A 21,477-nucleotide genomic window follows, 5' to 3' on the forward strand; every position below is an offset into this window, starting at 1 on the left:
CTGAGGATTTTGCAATTACTAATGATCTTGCACAGATTGTTCATTTACCTACAAGAATACCGGACAATCCTAATCATACAGCCAACACCCTTGACTCACAAACAACCCTTCTAAGTACACGGTTGAAGTGAGAGATCCTTTAGGCACTTCAGATCACAACTTGGTGATTGTCTCTTCTCCAATGGAGCCTTTATCTCATGGCTATTAAAAACCTCGTGTTGTTTGGCATTACAAGAATGCAAAATGGGACGACCTGCAAGATTTCTTTTCTTCTTTTCCTTGGTCGGATTACTGTTTCAAAACTTCTGATGTCAACGTTTGCTCAGATCGTGTCAGTGAAATTATTCTTGCAGGAATGGAATCCTTTATCCCACAGTCCACTTTAAAATTTCGTCCTTTATCTAAACCTTGGTTTTCCAATAAATGAGCTAAGTCTGTTCAAGAGAAGAATGTTGCATATCGTAATTGGCTTGTTTCTAATTCTTCAGTTTCATTTTCTGCCTACACCAAAGCTTGCAACAATTGTAAAGCAGTTATTAATCAGTCCAAACTAGAGTTTGAACAGGCTAAGAGTAGAAAACTTGCTTCTTGTCCTAATGGTGGCCGAGCGTTCTGGTCTCTTGCCAAAGCTATTGGCAGCAATTTTTGCTGATCTCTGCTCCCACCTCTGTTCAAACCAGATGGTTCTTTTTTTTTTTTTTTTTTTTTTTTTCACTTCAGCCAAGGATAAAGCTGACCTGCCAGCATCCCATTTTTCTTCCAACTCATGAATTAATGATCTTGGTAAAACACCTCCCACCATTCCCAACACATTCCATTCAATGCCGCCTGTGGTCTTCCATCAAAAGGATGTCAAAAGGATTTTGACGAATTTGATGCTAACAAAGTGCCAGGTCTCGATGGTATTTCTCCACTTGTTCTCAAAACCTGTGCTCCTGAACTCACTCCTATTCTTTGCCACCTTTTTTCACTTTCTTATTCCAAAGGTGTTTTTCCTTCTGCTTGGAAATTTGCTCATATCCAGCCAGTTCCTAAAAAGGGTGACAAATCCCTCCCATCCAATTATCGTCCCATTGCAATTAGCTCTACTCTTTCTAAAGTAATGGGGAAATCAATTAACCACCAACTCTTAAACTACCTAGAAACCTTCCTTCTGATCAACGATCGCCAGTATAGATTCTGTCAGTGTCGATCCACTGGTAATGTTCTGGCTTATGTTACCCATTTATGGACTAATTCAATGGAAAGGTTCGGTGAAACACAAGTAGTTGCTCTTGACATCTCAAAGGCTTTTGATCGTGTTTGGCATAAAGGTTTTCTAAACAAGCTTCCATCTTATGGTTTGCCAACTGTTTTTAGTAATTGGTTATCCAGTCAGTAAAATAAGCTCACTGATGGTGATGGTAGATGGCTCTCTGTCTTCTAACTTCTCCACTAATGCCATTGTCCCTCAAGGTTCAGTTCTTTCCCCCACTCTTTTCCTCTTGTATATTAATGACTTTCTTCCGTTGACTGGAAATCCTATCCACAGCTTTGCCGATGATAGCACATTGCATTCCACTTTCCATTTTGAAAAACCTTGTCCTGTTCAATCAGTTTCAACTTCTCGAAAATCTGCTACCAATTCCTTAAATGCTGATCTTCAGGTAATTCTCCAGTGGGGCAAAGACAACTTAGTTGATTTCAACCCTTCTAAAACTCAGTCTTGTCTTATATCTCTCAAAAAGGATTCTTCTGCTCCTATGCTTATCTTTAGTGACACTCCGATTTCTAGGCAAAATGATATATCTCTTTTGGGGATTACCCTGACTTCTAATCTCTCTTGGCACAAGCACATTACAAATATTGCTTCCTCTGCATCTAAAAAAACTTGGTTTTTCTCTTTCGCTCTGGGCGTTACTTTTCTTGCAAACAGCTGCTCACTCTGCATAAATCACAAATCCGCCCTGCCATGGAATATTGTTCCCACATCTGGGGTGGTGCCCCCGAAACCTCTCTCAGGCTTCTTGATTCCATTCAGAAGAGGGCAGTTAGGTTAATTAATGATTCATCTCTAACAGAGTCTCTCCACTCACTGTCTCAAAGATGTACTGTTTCTGCTGCATGCCTCTTCTATAGATACTTCCATGGGCACTGTTCTTCTGAATTGGCTTCTATAATTCCTGCTCTCTCTCTTTCTTCCATAACAGTCCGAACACGTGCCGCTGCCAGCCAACATCCATTTGCTGTCCAACTTCAAACTCACAGAACCAACTTTTCATCTTCCTCGTTTATTCATTCAACTGCCATTTTCTGGAAACTGTTCATTCATATGTATTTCCTGAAAATTACAGTCTACAGAAGTTCAAGTCCAAGGTCAACAAATATCTTCTTTCGTCTTCTCAACCTCCAACCCAAGCACGGTACTAAGTATTATAGGTTCTAATACCTCTCATGTTTGGGGTTTACAATAAAAAAAAAAAAAAAAAAAAAAGATCAGTAGTGTCCAACCTTTTCCAGTACAGGGGCCATATTCAAAATTAGATTTGTTTCACAGGCCACACTGAGTGATTTGAGTAAAATTAGTGTGTTACATTTTCCATATTTTGTTACATGTAAAAGAAAGTTTCTATTTTCGTGTTACTGTTTTTTTATTTTCAGACTATATATAAAAATGGAAATTCCTAACACTTTTATGCATAATAAATCTGTCATTGATTTGTATTTTTATATTTTATTAATATAAAAATATGACTTACTTTTGTTTTTTAAAATAAATACTTTACTTTTGCTTTTAAATAGTTACTTTACAAAATTTACAACCTGAAAAGGATCACTGCTTTTCAATATTAAGGTGAATAAATAAATATAATGATGCAATTGAAAATACAGTATTCGAAAATTTTATTAAGTAAAATACACAATAACATTTATTGAACAAAACTTAACATTTAATGAGATGACTGAGGCTGGATATTTTTAGATAACTGTTCAAAATTCGGTTGAAAATTTGGACTCCAATTCTGAATACAGAATGAAGATTCTCATCTGTTATTCTGTTTCTTTTTAAATATTTATTTGATTTCATGAGTGGGAAAAAAAATTGCTAGCAAACACGTTGAACTGAACAACGTAACCATTTTTGTGGCAGCTTCTTTTATTAGCGGAAAATCTTCAGATGGGATAACTTTGTCGAATTAAAGTAGTTTATTTTCGAAGTCCATATACTTATTTTTGAACCATGTTGGCTTGAAGATTAATAATTTAAAGTTGCAAGCTGGGATTGCAGCTTTCAGCCATAGAAGTCAATGGATTCTCAAACAAGCTTGTCTTTTTCATAGGATCTTATATCAGCAAATCGACTTTCAAACTTATCAAAAAGTATTTGTAATAACGAGAGGCAACGATTCTTTGGAAACATGTGTTTCTATTTCAGCTCGGTACAACATTGATAGTGAATGCAATTGTTTTGCTCAATTTGCAATTTAAATAATAACAACTTAATTCTGAAATGATTTGATGTCGCCATACAAATCAGAGAAAAGCCCGTGACCACCAAATACAGAGGATGCGGAAAGGTCAGGGAATGACCACCGCATATCCCTGGAGCAATATGGCCTTAGTTGCTAATGCTCCTAAAAGAAGAAACAACAACAACAACAAATCAGAGACCAATTTTCCTTTCCCTTGTAGCTTTACGTTTAAATGACTAGAAATGTCTGTATCATATTTGATAGTTGCTTTATTGGTTGTCCTTTTTCTCTCATAAATATCATGACACAGTTTAAAGAAACGATATAACTCTGACACGACTAAGCCATCTCACTGCACCATGTAAAATTATATCTTCGTATTCAGTTTCAATTTCTGAAAGAAACTGTTGAAACATACGGTGATTAAGGCCATGTGATCTTATAAAATTTACAGTTCAAATAACCACATTAATAATGTGTTGGAGACAATACTTTCCCTGCAGAGAGCTTCTCGATGCACAATGCAATGAATTCCAATCGGGGATTCAGCTCCGATATCTATCATTTTCTTGGTTATTCTACCCATAAGCCCAATGTTTTTACCAATCAAATTTTTTGCACCATTGGTTATGAGTCTTACTAGGTTTTTAATACGTAATCCTAACTTTTCAACAGATTGGCAAAATTTTTCAAAAAGATTTTAACCTGTAGTTCCATGCATACTCTTGTAGATCAGCTAAATCTACAACTGGGACAAAATTATTATCAATTCCATGTATGAAGATGAGGAGTTTGGCTGTGTCATTTACATCAGTACTGTCATCTGGTGCCAAAGTAAAATATTTCACTTGTTTTATGTTTTGCAAAAGTTGTTGGAATAAATTCTTTCCAATATCTTCTACTCTTCGAATAATTGTTTGTCGAGACAAAGTAATGTCTTATATCATTGTTCCTTTCTCCAGACAAATTTCTTTCACAATTTTTAACAAACAGCGTTTAACGAATTCACCATCACTGAATGGTTTACTTTCAAAAGCGATCAAATGTACAACTTGATAACTGGCCTGGCATTTACGTGGGGACTGCATAGCCAGGTGGGCAGGAACAGCAGTGCGTAGCACACGCTTCTTGATTAGACTTGGGTTGGAGCCTGTGACCACCAAATATGGAGGATGCGGAAAGGTCAGGGAATGACCACCGCATATCCCTGGAGCAATATGGCTTTAGTTGTTAATGCTCCTAAAAACCAAATAACAAACAAACTGGCATTTACAGCAGATTTTTTCGATGTGAAACGTATCAGTCAAGAAATTTCTTGACTGATACGTTTTCGGTGTGTTCTGTTTTTTTTTGTTAATTGGTTTTGTAACTTTGAACACTTCTTTTCGCAACACTCCTTTATGTTGATCATAAGATTTATGCTTGGAATAAGTGTTGCTTTAAATTATATTCTTTAAAAACTCACACAGTACCCCTTACACATCAAACACTGCTTTTTCATTGCTAAATGAAGAAATAGTCTTCAATCCACTTTTTATCAAAAACACTACGCTCCAAATCGATTTTCCTCTTTTGGAACAGTTTCAGAGATTGATTTTTTAATTCAATTCAATGAACAAGTTATATTAAAATTGTAGAGTTTCACAGTGTGAAAAGATTGATATGTACATAACTGTATTTAGCATACATATGACTGTACTGAACTGCATGTATATGTTTACGGAGTCAAGCTCGACGCTTGCATGCACGAACACAGTGGCACGAGTAGTTCATTTTCCGTGCAGGCATATAAAAATTACTCGTGGGCCATAGGTTGGACACCACTGGTGTAGATGAAGGGAATGGGGATAGATACCGTCCCTCTTTTTACTATCACAAAAACTTGTGCCAATAAAAACTTGTTTCGCCTATGAGGCAAATAATGCGTTGTCTATTTAAGGCCAAAAAAATGACTAAAACAATGACCTGAAATAAGTAACAATACTCTGAACTAAACAGCAGTGTTACTGATTTTCTTTTCTCAAAATTTAATGAATGATGATATTTGAAATTAAAACAAACAGTGAAATCAAACATCACTGACATTTTCAGTATGGTTTTATAATAATGCAGATCTGCACACCTACCATTCACAATACAGATTAATACAGATCAAGACCGCTTAACACAGATTTGCATGACCACAATTCAGCAAAACAGCATACTAGTAGCATTAGTAATGACCATACAGTGCAAGGAAGCCTAAGGCTTATGCTGCACCAGCCAAAAAAAAGAAAATAATAATAATAAAATGAAATAAATAAATAATAAAGGATAAGGAAATGGACAACCTATGCATTTCCCTCCTCCAGTAACTATCCAGCTGACCTTTGAATTTCCTCAAATTGTCAAACCTCTACCGCCCATTTAGGTAACTTATTACAATACAGTGGATCCCTGCTTTACGATGGGTTCACTATATGATCAAAGCACTTTACAATGGACTCTCCGTGATAGAATACCTTTCACTATACGATATATAGTAAGTGCAGGACATTGTGATCATGTCTATGAATTCAATTTTAATTCTATTAAACAAAGCTTAAAAAATAGGAATGAAAAAAAGATTCTGAAAATATATTTGTTTTTAATATGATTTCAGTGAAGGGGAAACACATTTCACCATAATAACATAAAAACCCACAGAATTCCAGTTATTGGTATTATTGTTAATGCAATAAGATCAAGTTTACCCCGCTTATGATAGCATTAGCATTAGTAAAGGCATATGATGCAAGAAAGCAAGCTTATACAGCATTAGCAAAAAAACTTTCCCATTTCAGCCATCCATTTGCTCCAAAAGTTTGTCTACAGTGACGGACAAAAAACTGCATCACATTAAATAAAGGAACAATTGTAGTGAAATGTATAAGATATCGTTTGATTACTGTCATTTTGTTTGTTGCAAAGGTATTGCATCAGACAGTAATTGCAAGGTATTGCATCAGCAATTTCTATAAATACAACATTGGAAGGGTATACTCATTCATTAGTATCCTGTTTTGCGGAGGTGCATGCATGGCTCCATACATCCAGTTGACACCAAGAAAAAAAGTGTAACTGTTGTTCTGTCCCAGGAAGGGCTTTCTACGCGTGCTATCGCTGATAAAATAGGCTGCCATCAGTCAACAGTATCCCGGTTGCCAAAACTAAAGTGTGAAACTGGTAATATGAAGAGAAGACCTGGATAAGGCTGTAAGAGAGTGACCACCCCTTCCCAAGACTGATACTTGAAAATGCTATGCCTTCGTAATCGTCATGCTAGTGCTCCTGATCTAAAACTGGATTTTGAGGTGGCCTCTGGAACGCCCCAAGAAGAAGCCTTTGTTGACCCAGCAAATGAGGAAGAAGCGACTTGCTTGGCCGAAAAAGCATGTTTCGTGAACAAAAGAGCAATAGGGCACCATCATCTTTTGTGACGAATCAAAATTCAACCTGCATAGCTCAGGTGGGAAGCAATATGTCAGAAGACGAAAATCGGAGACATACCATTCTGACTGTAAAGTTCCCTGCCAGTCAGATGGTCTGAGGATGCATAACAAGCAAATGGGTGAGGCAAATTAAGTTTATTAACGGAATAGTGAATGCAGAAACCTACACTGATATCTTGGAGTGCCTGTTATTAGGGACCACCACACAGACGTTCAAAACTGCATTTTTCAACAGGACTCAGCACCTTGCCACACAGCAAAATTGGTAAGTTTTATGCTATTTAGATTTAATGATGAGTTTATCTTCTTGTCTCACAAGGCTTAAAACATATTTACACCAATGTTTACCCCTCATTTTTCTCCCTTAAGGTGCAGTCATACCTCAGTGTTGGACTTGCCCGGCAACAGTCCATATTTGAACCCTATTGAAAATTGCTGGTACATAATATCGTCTAAAATTGTTCAAAAGAAGCCAACAAGTAGGATCCAGCTGCAGGAGAGCATTGTAAGGGTGTGGTACCACAAAATTGGGCAACTGTATATCCAGAAGTTGATTAAATCGATGCCATATTATTGCAATGCTGTAATTGCAGCTTAAGGAGGAACAACAAAATATTGAGGACTTATTTTGCTAATTTACAGTACATAATACTATGATGTTAACTTGTCATTTCAGTTTGTACACGTAAATGCAATAAAAGGTATGTTTGGTTGTCATGATTTCCATTTGCATGATTTCTCGTATTTCCATTAATTACACATTTTACCCTTTGGGAAGATATTTATGGCAGTTAGGTATATCAGGTGGAGTCTTTTTATTGGATTTCATTCACAGAGATATATATCCCATCTAACATATGCATTTCAAACATTTCTGCAGCCCACAATGCAGCGCAAAACACATTATTTGCAAAATTCATAAGTTATGCAGTTTTTTTGTCCGCCACTATAGTTCTGCCTTCAATTTATTTAAGCTGTCAACTTCTACAATGACAGATGGAAGTTTGTTCCAGCAATCAACCACCCACCGGCTAAAGGCAAATTTCCACACATCTATTCTACAACTGTCTTTCCTCAATTTGAATTAATGTCGCATTGGGCAATTAATATGGGCAAGAGGAAGAATCCCATCAGCATTGAGCTTGCTCAAACCATTCAAGGCCTTATACACCTCAATTGGATCACCTCGCAGGTGCCTAGTCTCCAGAAACTACAATTTGCAGAGCTTAAGATTTTCTTGGTAGCAGCAACCCTTTGTTCCACTAACTAATCTCGTTGCCCTTCTCTGTACTCATTCCAACCACGCTTCTTGATTAGACCAGGGTTTGAGCCCGTGACCACCAAATACGGAGAATGCGGAAAGGTCAGGGAATGACACACCCCATATTCCAGGGGCAATATGGCCTTAGCTGCTAATGCTCCTAAAAACCAACTAACAACTCATTCCAACAAGTCTACATATTTCCTAAAATGAGGCCTCCAGACCTGAATACAGTACTCAAGGTATGGCCTGACCATTGCCTTATACAAGGGGACAATCACCCCCTTATCCCTGGTAGCAAAATGCCTGTATATCATTGACAAGACACCATGAGCTACTCTTGCAGACCCATCTACACCGCTCAGAAAACTTCATATCTGACTGCAGGTCCTTTTCATTCTCTACCTCCTTAAGTGTAGTACCACACAGTTGATACGTTACTCTGAGGTTACTGCTTCCTCTAGTATTCAATACTTTACATATGTCAATGTCAAACCTCAGTGTAGTACCACACAGTTGATACGTTACTCTGAGGTTACTGCTTCCTCTAGTATTCAATACTTTACATATGTCAATGTCAAACCTCAGCTGCCACTTTTCAGACCATCTGTTCAACTTTCTATCGCGGTAGCATACTGTCATACCTTTTGCAGTAGCATACTGTCATTAACAACCCTGCCAACCTTCGTATCGTCTGCAAACTTAGCCTGATATTTGAAAGTATACTTTCAACAATATCATTAATAAATACAGAAATCAACAATATTTGTAAAAGAATAAGAGAAGTTTACCTCAATATGATACATAGAACACTTCCATATGATACTCTTCAGAAATTAAAACGAATAAAACATTAATTAAAAGTGATTACAGTAAAAAAAAAATTAAAAACAATTAAAAAATCAATTGAACACAATTAAAAAAAGAAAAGTGAAATTTTTTAAAAATAATAATTAAAAATTAATTTCAAAAAGTTTTAATGTAAATTTTTAAAAACGATTTTCCTTCCTGAAGCTGACAATGCTTTTCGACCAAAACGTAGAACATATTGAGCACCATAACTGTGGTTTATACTATCATATTCATATTTTAAACTCTTGTTGATTTCATTCACTTTCTTCCCCTCCAGACAATCTATCAATGCAGAATTATGGGATATTTTTTTAATAGCTTGGTGCAAAATTACATTAGATTAACACTAAGATACTCAAGCCCAAAATTACCATATTTCTTTCCTAAAATATTGCCTTCAAAACAACAACAACATTTGAAAGTTTGCCAGGGTAAATTTAAATCAAAACATTTCATTTTTATCCAAAGGATTATATTATAATTTACCACCTCGCAGGCTACCTGAAAAACGGTTCATAATAGATACTGAATTTATACTTCGTAATGTCCCACAAAAAGATTTATTTATTCAACAAGTTAACCAAGTGGTGAATAACATAAAAGAAACGTGGCTTCCTAAGTTGAATAGACATGAAAGTTCAGCTTTACGTGAACTTTGGGAAAATAAAGACATTATTATTCAGAGAGCAGATGAAGGAGATACAGTTGTAATACTCGATAAAACTGATTATATAAATAAGTCAGATTCAATTATATCAGATACCTCCAATTATCTTAAAGTAGATCTGGTACTTTTTACCAATTTGGTCAATTGGTACAATAAAACATTAACCAGATATCAAAAAAATTACTACATTACTATGTCTCGTTTAAAGGAATTGGGGAAATAAGTAGAAATTTCCCTAGAACGATGGGGAAACTTTCCTTAGCGGTTTCTGAAGATGCTAAAGATGGTGATCAGATCAAAAAAGTTGGGAAGTAAGCAAGAGAGAGAGAAGTTTCACTTCACCATGAAAGTTTATGGCAGAGAGAGGGGGGGGGAGGAGGAACAGTCACTGAATGCATAGTTTGCAATTAAAGGTTTAACTCAGTCACAAGAAAGTTGGGGCTCTCATTCAACCCAGAGTACACACTAGTGGGGGGTCCTTCCCCAGTCAAGGGCCAGATCCTAGCACGGCAGCTGCGTTATATGGAGCACTTCTCTATTTTCCCTCCGCGGGCTGCATGGTGACCATACAGTCTTGCAACAAAGGAAAAAGAGAATAACGCTAGTATCTGGCATAAATCCCAATAGAATAGCAAAAGTTTCTCACCAAGGCACTCCCAATAAGGTTAGTCTTCTTGTGAAAATACATTATAGCACTTACACTGCTGATTAAACAGATTTTTTAACTAATTTCTGCAGAGCGTTGAACAATATGTCTGCACGGCGGCCATATTGGCATCCTCCACTTTAATGGGTAAAGCATTGGCATTTCATATTAAGGAAAACAGAAAGGGAAAGCCCTCAAGTGAATTTCTTTTGAAAGGGACCCAAAATTCTAGCTACGCCACTGACTTCATTAGTACAGTAGAGCATCAATTTTCCAGAATAATTAATGTCAGATCTCTTCCGGATAATCAAACCAGATAAAAATAAGGTAAGATTAAATAAATTCTGTTATAATGTATTAAAGTTACAGGAAAAGACTTTAAACAGAGTGAAAAAAAAAATGTATTTTAAAAAATAATAATAATTTAGATGTAAAAATTCGCACATTTAAATATGTATGTACAGTACACTGGGTGGACAGAAATCATGGGATACCTACCTAGTAACAGGCAGGCCCACCTTTCGTCTGGATAAGGGCAGTCTCACAGAGAGGCAATGAGTCCACTAGATCATGAATGCTTGCTGCAGCACTGTCAATAATTCCATCGCACTCCTGGGTGGAGGATCCAAAGCTCATACAGACCTTTCCACAGCATCCCAAAGATGCTCCACAGTGTTCACATCTGATAAATGAGGAGGCCATTCCATGGTGGTAAAATTTGCGGAATGCTCTTTGAACCATGTTCTAGTCACCACGGCTCTGTTGGGAGGCGCACTGTCCTGACGGGTAAATAGCTTCGTGCAGTTTCCGCCATATAAGCATCCTCCTGACAGCTCAAAATAACTGGAAATGGAACTCATCGGACCAGGACACCCATCTTCAATCATCCAAGGTCCAGTGCCGACGTTCTTTAGCCCAGTTGAGGCATAGAGTCTTGTGTCATGGTGTTAGCAATGGGACTCTGGTGGTCAGCGGCTGCCATAACCTATTGTGGATAATGATATTGGTGAAGATTTTTCTGGCACCTCCCTCGTTGAAGTCGACAGCGAATTGTGCCACTGGCGCTATCTGTTTGGCTGAAACAATGCGAAACAGACATCGATGGCTAAGTTCATCATCCACCGCCTTTCTCCACCAATAGCGATGTCCACGATGAGATGTTATTCCGGAAAGGGCATATTTCCACTACACTCTTGATATTGTCAAACGGGGATAGTGCAATTTCTGTACTACCTCCACGACAGAGTGACCCATGCATCAGGCACCCACAATCATCTTTCTTTCAAAGTCAGTTAACTCAAGATCCATACTGACATCGAATTACTGTCTACGTGAATGCAGTGTACCTATATAACTGCCAAGTGATTGGTACATGCACTAGTGAGAGTGGGGCGACAGCGTTGCATTTCCCTGGAACCAGGTATCCCATAAATTCTGTCCTTTCGGGGTATATTTTTTGTGGGAACAAAATTAGCTTGGTGCAGGTGAAGTTTTTACAGCTCCAGCTAATAGAGAAGTTTTTCTTAAATTTTTACCATTTTATTGACTAAATTGGAATATTAATTTATTTTCTAGAAGTAGCTTTATATTCCCAGTTACGATATGTAATTTATTTTGAACTTAGATACAGATTTTGTGGGTTATTACTTAGTATCGGGAAAACTTGTACCATTCGAAACTTACCAACATAGTGTAGTATTGATATGGAATGGCATTACGTATATCTCCAATTTGATATCGTAAGCCATAATGTAAAACTAGATATCATAATATGTAGCACTGTAGTAAATAAATATAATGAATTTAAAGTGCTGGTTAAGACATCCAAGGCGGATATTGTTGGGATATCAGAGATGTGGTATCACTCAGATATAAGGGATGCAGAATTGGAATTTGGGGAGTACAGAAAGGATAGACAGGATAGGAAGGGAGGAGGGATTATGCTGTTAGTTAAGAAACACAAAATCTAAGGAAATGCATCCAATTGACATAGATAGACAGTGCAATGTTGAGTCAGTTTGGGGTGACATAAACACTGGGAAAGGAAAACTGAGGGTAGGAGTTTGTTATAAGCCTAATGACTCTGATGAATACAATGAACAATTATACAGAGAAATAGAATGGGCCAATAAATTAATGGCAAATTACTGCTATGAATAAAGGAATAAAGTTATCAATGGGTACTGCTTTTCGTTGACTAGTGTTATTAGTAGAGTTCCTCAGAGTTCATTGCTGGGCCCACTGTTGTATTCAATATTTATCAATTATATTGATGAAGACACATCAGGCTTAATGTCAAAGTTTTCAGATGATACAAAGGTTGGCAGGATGGTTAAAGACAGTCATTAGTGTGAGCTATCACAAAAAAATGCAAGGTATATTGCCTAAGAGTAGCAGTAACCCCAGAGTAACTTATCAACTGTGTGGTACTACATTCAGGGTAGTGGAGAATGAAAAAGACCTGGTGGGTAATTGTGCAGTCAGACAAGAAATTATGTGAGCGGTTATGCTGCCAGGATAGCTCATGGAGTTTTGTCAATGATATACAAAAACTTTGCTAGCAGGGATAAGAAAGTGATTATCCCTTTGTATAATGCCATGGTTAAGCCGCATCTTGAGTGCTGTATACAGGTCTGGAGGTCTCACTTTAGGAATAATGTAAATCTGCTGGAATGAGTGCAGAGAAGGGTAACTAGACTGATAAAGGGTGCTCTTACTTCAGTTCTGCAAATTGCAGTGTCTCAAGACTAGGCACCTGCACTTGCACCTGAGCTGTTTAAAGCCTTGAATTGGATTAAATAAGTTCAATGTTAATAGCATTCTTCCACTTGCTGAGATTGCCACACATGATGGTCATAAATTCAAGTTGCAGATGGTTGCAATATATAATAATTTAATTAGAATTTAATCTGTAAATATACATTACTTTAATCCAGTATTAAGCTGGATAAAATCAATATCTATTGACAAATTCAAGGAGTTTAGCATTGCACAATGATATATGACATGGAAACGTCTCCTTGGAACAGGCTTCTATCTGTTGTGGAAGAATAGGTTGAATAAATTCAAGGAAGAGCTAGACAAATTCTTGGAGGGTATGGATTGGTGAGCCTGTGAGGTTTTTTTTTTTTTTTTTTTTTTTGCTGATTTTCTACTACTAATCTTCAAAGAAGTTAATTCCTTCCAGGATTTCGTCAGAGTAAATTAAGTTTATAATAAGTTTTATTTATATTTAAAAGACAAGCCTGCTTCAAATATAATGCCTTTTACGATGAATAAGATCAGTTTTTTTAAATTAAGATTCAAAATTTTGTTGTCTATACTTTTCACGATCACTGAACCAACCAAACAGACAGTGAGGTGAGTTATTTAAAAAGAAGCAATGCTATTTTTAATATTAGAATAAATTATGTATTACATTTTACAATTACATTCTATAGCTCTTACAGCATTAGGCTTTGGCTGTAAATTTATTTGGATGGGGTATAATTTAAAAAAAAATAAATAAATAATAATGAATAACTTAGTTAATTTCATGGGTAAACTTTAGAACAGGACCCCCTACCAAAATAGCGGCGAAACGAAGAGGCAGTGATTGACATGCCTAACCCACTATGGTTAGTGTTAGTTAGGGTGTTTATCCCCCGCCACTTTTTTTAAATTGGGATGTCGTTTTCCTATTTTAAAACAGCAGGAAGGGAGGATAAAAACCCTAAGACTGAGGGGGTCTGGAGGGGCACCCTATTCTAAATTCAGCCATTTCATGAAATAATTAAATTTTTTTCTCACAGTTAACTAAATTAATTTTATCAGTCAACTAACTTAATTTTAAAAAATTGTATTTATTTCAATCAATTTAATAGTGTATATTAAAAATAATCTGTTATTTATATGTAAAAACTCATATTTCTACAATCAACTTTTTTTTTTTTTTATTTGAAAATAAAATAGGGTGGGGGATATAAATTTTTGGTGCCTATGGGCATTCAAGCCTTAAATATGTCCCTGTATACAGGGTGTCTCAAAAATATTGGTACAAACGTTTAGGGAAGGTAGGTAACATCTGAAGGAATGTGAATCGCATAGGAACCCTCACCGGAAACGTCACCGTACATCGGTACACGGCGCTGTTCATCAGTTCATGAGAAGGAACATTTCTGGTTTACTCATTCAAGCAGTAGTCGCCGCACGAAGAGCATGCATCGATATACGAACTGTGGCAGACATGCACCTAGTGTATGGATTAGAAGAGGGCCCACATGGTGTGCGCCCCCATGCGGCACAACATCACTTAGCGCATAAATGTGTGGGTAGGTATGGTCGGTGACGACTGCTTAGTCGGCCCATACCTGTTACCATCCCGCATGAACTCTGCTAAATATCGGATCTTTCTTGAACAAGTTCTACCAGGGTTACTTGATGATGTTCCAGCATATGTGAGACACAACATTTGGTTTCAACATGACAGGACACCTGCCCATTATGGAAGGTGTGTTCGTGACCATTTGAACAGGCGTCTTGGGCGTCGATGGATTGGCCATGGTGGACCCATTGCCTGGCCCCCACGCTCACCTGATTTATTGAGCCTTAATTTCTTTCTGTGGGGGGGGGCCCTCAAATCTATCGTGTATGAATCGCCTGTGAAGACAGAAATGGATCTCGTGGCGAGACTCGTCTGTGTGCTGCTACTGTCAAAAAAACTCCAGGTGTGTTCTACTGTGTCCGCCAATCCATGCTGCGTCGGTTTCACGCATGCATCGTGTCTCATGGTGGAACCTTCGAGCATCTGTTGTAACATCATGAAATGCATCCATCTCGTACTCCATTGTTAATATTATGTCAAATAAATGTTTGCCACTATTATTGTCTTGTGTTTTCTGCTTCTTGTGCCTCTGCTACTACTTTCCCATGACGTTTCCGGTTATGGGTTCCTATGCGATTCACATTCCTTTAGATGTTACCTACCTCCTCTAAACATTTGTACCAATATTTTTGAGACACCCTGTATATATATAAATGTACAAGGGTTTGCTAAGTACCTAGCCCCCCCCATAGAAGGAAAATGTATTTTAATGCATTTTTTTTTTTTTTTTTCAGTAATTGGAACTTATACATAGAATGCATGCAAAATTATAATTTGCAGCTAGCTACAACTTTTTTTTTTTTAGATCACTGAAGTTTGAGCTTACAACACAAAAAAAACAGACACTGAACTGTAATAATTTATCTTTGTAAGAAAGGGATTATCGTGCAAGGATATTTGTGAAGACACGAATGCATTAGACGAATCTGCCCCACAACAACTGTCAAAAACTAGGTGGCTGAACTTCAACTTCACAGAAGCTGAATAATGCAATGAATATCCATAAACAGCAACTACTCCAAAAACATCATTAAAGTACATGATATGATGGGTGATGAATAATTAACTATTAGATTAATAGTAGAGGCTACAAGCATCTCAATCGAATGGGTACGAAGCATTCTGTTTAGTGAATTAGGCATTACAAAGGTTTCTGCACAATGGGTCCTACATCATTTGATACAAAATCAGAAATGTCTTTGATTCAAACTTAAAAACTACAGTTTGCCCATTATAAAGCGGATCTTGAAAACTTTCTAGTCAAATATGCAACTATGGATGAAATATGGCTGTCACTGACAATCCGAATCAAAAACTAAAATCAAAACAAATGAAGCATGCTGATTCATCACTTCCAAAGAAAGCAAGGTCATATCACCTGTCTCCTAAAATTTAAAAGTGGGTAATAATAGTAGATTATCTTCTAAAGAGCCAAAAATAATAAAATCCCACAGGCTCACATCTGGTGAGTATGGGCTTGGCACACCCAGGGGCCTGAGCTGGATATCATCATCCTTCTCCTTCTTGGTGATTCCCTTTTACTTCTGATTCTTGTTCTCTCTCTCTCTCTCTCTCAGGGTAATTCAGAAATTTTTTTTTTTTTGGCTGGTGCAGCGAAAGCCTCAGGCTTCCTTGCACCATATGGCTAATAATAATAATAGGAAAGGAAAGCTTAGTAACAGTGTTGTGTTCCATCACCATGATCTGGCAAGTAGGTACCAAATACAGTCCCATCTCAATTCTACCTAACCTCAAAATTAAAAACCAACTGGTCTTGAAGGAAATTTGGGTCAGTTGGTGGGATGATGACAAAAATCACACACTCCTTGGGTTACAAGGAGCCAACATAAAAAAAAAAAAAAAAAAGTAAAGTTGCATGTGTAGGCAAATTTAAGACCCATTGGAGAATGGGCATAATGTTCAGTACATGGGTTGCCAAGCCTAAAAGTAACAGGAAATTTCCTTAAATTAGAATACATATATATATATTACTTTACATTATTTTCAAAGGTTTCTGTGTTTATAACTGTAAATTCCACCATATTCCAAACTTTTACACTCATTCATACCGCTTTTCTGTATCATGATAAGTTTTTTTTTCCTTACTACTTACTTATGACAGAGGCTCTCGTCTGGTGAGTATGGGCTTTGCCACACCAAAGTACTGAGCTGGATATCAACATCATTCTCTCTTTTTGGTGATTCTCTCCTACTTTCTCTACTCTCTCTCAGGGTACTCGGGTTTTTTTTTTTTTTTTTTGGTTGGTGCAACATAAGTCTCGGGCTTCCTTGCACCATATGGCTAATAATAATACTTATATTGCTCTCGCTCTCCGTGTGTATGTGTGTGTGTGTGTATATATATATATATTTATTTATTTATTTATTTAATATATGATAATTTAATTAGAATTGAATCTGTAAATGGATATTACTTTAATCCAGTACTAGATAAAATATTCATTGACAAATGCAGAGTTTAGCATTGCAACAATGACATGACATGGAATGTTTTAATAAAGAAACAAATTTTGGGTATTGCATGAGGAAAATACCTCTTAATTCAGCAATAAAATTCATTTAATGAATTTTATTGGTGAATTCAGAATGAAATGAATTTTATTAGTGAAATATACGTGCTCCAAAAGATTTTTTTTTTTTTTTTTTATTGTGATTGCTGAATTACTGTACTTTTTATAATAAAGTGGATGGCGCTTTTTAAAATACGCGCCAAAAACAACAATAGCAAACGACGAAACTCAATTCGCTAATCGAATTGATTTTCATCGCTTTAATTTAAAACACGAAAGCTTATTCTTCAACAAATTCAAATATCTAGCCCACAAATCATAAACTAAAATTTTACTTTTTGTCCGGATCAGCTGATCTATCAACAGAGACTTCTTTTGGAGTTTCTTCCGCCATTTCTTCGAACCCACAATATATTCAAATCAACGCTGATGTGCAAAAAGTAAATCAGTGTTCGTCGTTACCACACAGTAAATTGAGTAACATCTTACGGTAATCCTGAACTTTAGTATCGTGAGTTACGGTCAGCCATCCAGTTACCGCAGCTCGGAACTGTCATGAATCGTATTCTGACAGGCAGTTCTGACTTGACTGAGCATGCGCAACACCCACTCTATCTGCTAGTCTGTGCTGAGAATTGTCACAGAGCATGCGCGACACTCTCCGTATCTGTCTGGCTATATATTTCTGACGGAGAAGTTCCGACTTCACTGAGCATGCGCGACACTAACTACGTGCTGCGAATTATCACTATACACTGACAATGTACTACGTACGCACATTAATTTTTTTTTTTTCGTTTTCAGAAAGAATAAAAAACAATTTTCTGACTACATGAAAGAATTTGATTAGAAAAATAAAAGTAGAGAGTGATAAAAACAATAAGGGACAAACCTATATACTTTTTTTTTCGTTTTCAGAAAGAATAAAAAAACCCAATTTCTGACTACATAAGAAATTGATTTTAAAAATGAAAGTAGACATTCATTCATTCAGGGATATTCATGTGTTGTTGTGGCGGACCCCAGGGTTTCACCCATAAGCCGCAATTGTACTTCTTGTGTTGAAGCTTACGCCAAAACCGGTCATTTGCATGTAGTGTGTTGGGCGTGTAAGCGTTATGATGTGTTCTGTTTTTGGCCGGTGCCTGGATCTTAGCAGGTGAGAAGCAGGAACACCTGGTCACTACATCCCATCCCCAATGAAAGTAGACAGTTATAAAACAATAAAGGAAATAAGTAAAAATAATAACAATAAGGTTAATTGTTGTCCGCCGCCACCGCTGGGCGATGAGCCAGGCTGTCCACGGTACTCTGGCTGCTCTCCGTCAGGGATCTCCTGAACTTCCTGACGGAGAACAAAAAAAAGAAGATAGCTGAAAGATGGGGGGTAAAAAGGAAAGAGGAGGAGGAGGAAAAAGGCGTCAAACGTGGCGGACAACGTGAAGTTCCACTAGGGGCTCTGCGGCCAAGAAGCCAGATCAGAACCCGACACAAAACTACACTTTTCTGGCTTTTACAGAAGTTCTGTATTCATCACAAGAGTACTGATGGCGTAGATGTGGGAGACCACAGGTGGCGCCTGACCCCCCAAACACTGCCACTACACACAGAACTGACTATGCTGAATTGCTTTAGCATATCCCTTTGAACTTAAATTTAATGGTCCTGTATACCCATTAAATTTAAGTACAAAGTACAAATTTTAGTATAAAGTTATTATAAGTGTTTTTTTTCCCTCAGAAGGAACCTTAAGACAGAAAGGTAAGCGTCACCTGCAGAAGGACAAGGACAAGGACCTTACTTGAAATGAAAGTGTCTTATACGTTAATTGGTAACACTGCAATGTGCACAAATTATTACAAATATATACAAATAATCACAAAATATAATCATTATTATTTTCAGGCAAAACATAACATATTACCTGAAAATAATAAGTAAAAATTAACAATAATTACTTATTTCCTTTATTGTTTTATAACTGTCAACTTTCATTTTTAAAAGCAATTTCTTATATAGTCAGAAAATTGATTTTTTATTCTTTCTGAAAACGAAAAACAAAAAATTACTGCGCATACATAGTAAATTTCCAGCGTATAGTGAGTGCTGCGCATGCTCAGTCAAGTAGGAACTACCCCTCAGAATACGATTCATGACAGTTCCGAGCTGCAGTGACTGGCCGGCTGACCGTGACTCACGACACTAAAGTGCAGAATTACCCATCTTTCTACTCTGTGGTGGTCGTTATACTAAATATCCGTTTACCTTCGTATTAGTTGCACTTTACTGTCGTGAGTCACAGTCAGCCCGCAAGTCACCGACAGCCCCAACCTAGAGTGAATCGTATTCTGACAGGCAGTTCCAACTTGACTGAGCATGCGCGACACTGACTATAAACGTATACTGTACTGGCAATGTTCTACGTACGTGCAGTATTTTTTTTATTATTTTTTTTTTTTCGTTTTCGGAAGAATACAAAACAATTTCCTGATACATAAGAATTTTATTATAAAAGTATATAGTTATAAAAACAATAATGGACAAACCTATATACTTTTTTTTTGTTTTCAGAAAGAATAAAAATTTCCTGATACGTAAGAATTTGATTATAAAAATAAAAGTAGATAGTTATAAAAACAATAATGGAAATAGGTAATTATTATTAATTTTTAATTATTATTTTCAATACAATTTTTTTTTCCAATTCATTCTTCAATCATTCAATTTTTTTCCTTTCAATACAATTTTTAATACAAAAGTAATTTTTGTAAAATAGTAAGAGGAGATTACTTCAATATAGTACGTAGAACACTTCCGTATGATACTCTACAGAAATTAAAACGAAAAAATCGACAACTAACATTAGAGTAAAATAAATAATTAAAAACCAATTTAACACAATTCAAATCAATTTAAAACAATTAAAAATCAATTTAAAACAATTAAAAATCAATTTAACGCAATTAAAAAGAATCTAACGAAAATATTCAAAACGATTTTCGTTAGATTCTTTCAGAAAATATTCAAAATGATATTTTCGTTAGATTCTTTTTAATTGCATTAAATTGATTTTTAATTGTTTTAAATTGATTCGAATTGTGTTAAATTGGTTTTTAATTATTTATATTTTACTCTAATGTAAGTTGTCGATTTTTTCGTTTTAATTTCTGGAGAGTACGGAAGTGTTCTACGTACTATATTGAGGTAAACTCCTCTTACTATTTTCGTTAGATTCTTTTTAATTGCGTTAAATTTATTTTTAATTGTTTTAAATTGATTTGAATTGTGTTAAATTGGTTTTTAATTATTTAATTATTTATATTTTACTCTGATGTAAGTTGTCGATTTTTTCGTTTTAATTTCTGGAGAGTATCATACGGAAGTGTTCTACGTACTATATTGAGGTAAACTCCTCTTACTATTTTCGTTAGATTCTTTTTAATTGCGTTAAATTTATTTTTAATTGTTTTAAATTGATTTGAATTGTGTTAAATTGGTTTTTAATTATTTAATTATTTATATTTTACTCTAATGTAAGTTGTCGATTTTTTTCGTTTTAATTTCTGGAGAGTATCATATGGAAATGTTCTACGTACTATATTGAGGTCAACTCCTCTTACTATTTTACAAATATTAATATCAACGTAGAACGTATTGAGTATTACAGCTCTGATTCATACTATCTAATACAAAAGTAATATATTTTGTATTGCCTGAAAAGAACAATATGAGTATATTTTGTGATTTGTATATATTTGTGAATTATTACATTTGTGAGAAGGTTAAATAAAATACATATAGTACTTAATTAATTATATAGATCCAATGATTTTAACTTTCTATCTATATATATTTATGATTAATTATATACACGTGTATATTCACCAACTGATTCAGGAGTATTGTGTTATCGAAACTTATCCAAACACAGAAATAGCGTTATGAATTTTTCTTACCCTGCCTGTAATAGTAGCATGAAAAGCCCTCGAGTAAACTCAACTTGATTAAAAATCACCTTAGATTAACAACTGGATAAGAACGACTAACCAATATATGAATTGTATCCATTGAAACTAACGTTGCCCGCAGTGGAGGATTACCCATTAAGACAACGAGGCACGTGCCTATGGGCCCCAGGCTTTGGGGGGGACCCATTTTCCTATAGTGTTATAAAATATATTAATGTTTTCAGTAAACATCATAAAAATCTTGATTAATTTAAGCGAAAATTTAAG

General features: G+C 36.0%; 1 protein-coding gene across 2 annotated transcripts in view; it reads right to left on the minus strand.

Moving 5' to 3' along the window:
• LOC150083238 (uncharacterized) overlaps positions 1-17,835 on the minus strand; it is a 193,022-nt gene extending 175,187 nt beyond the window's left edge. For both annotated transcript variants that reach the window (XM_090377927.1, XM_090377926.1), the window contains exon 1: positions 17,578-17,835. In XM_090377927.1, the coding sequence (XP_090234053.1) occupies positions 17,578-17,636 (59 nt within the window). In that variant the 5' untranslated portion in view covers positions 17,637-17,835. The remainder of the gene's footprint in view (positions 1-17,577) is intronic.
• Positions 17,836-21,477: the final 3,642 nt, after the last annotated feature.

This window comes from Mastigoproctus giganteus, chromosome 7, assembly GCF_048544385.1.
Source record: "Mastigoproctus giganteus isolate SK-2022 chromosome 7, ASM4854438v1, whole genome shotgun sequence".
Classification (NCBI taxonomy): Eukaryota; Metazoa; Arthropoda; class Arachnida; order Uropygi; family Thelyphonidae; genus Mastigoproctus; species Mastigoproctus giganteus.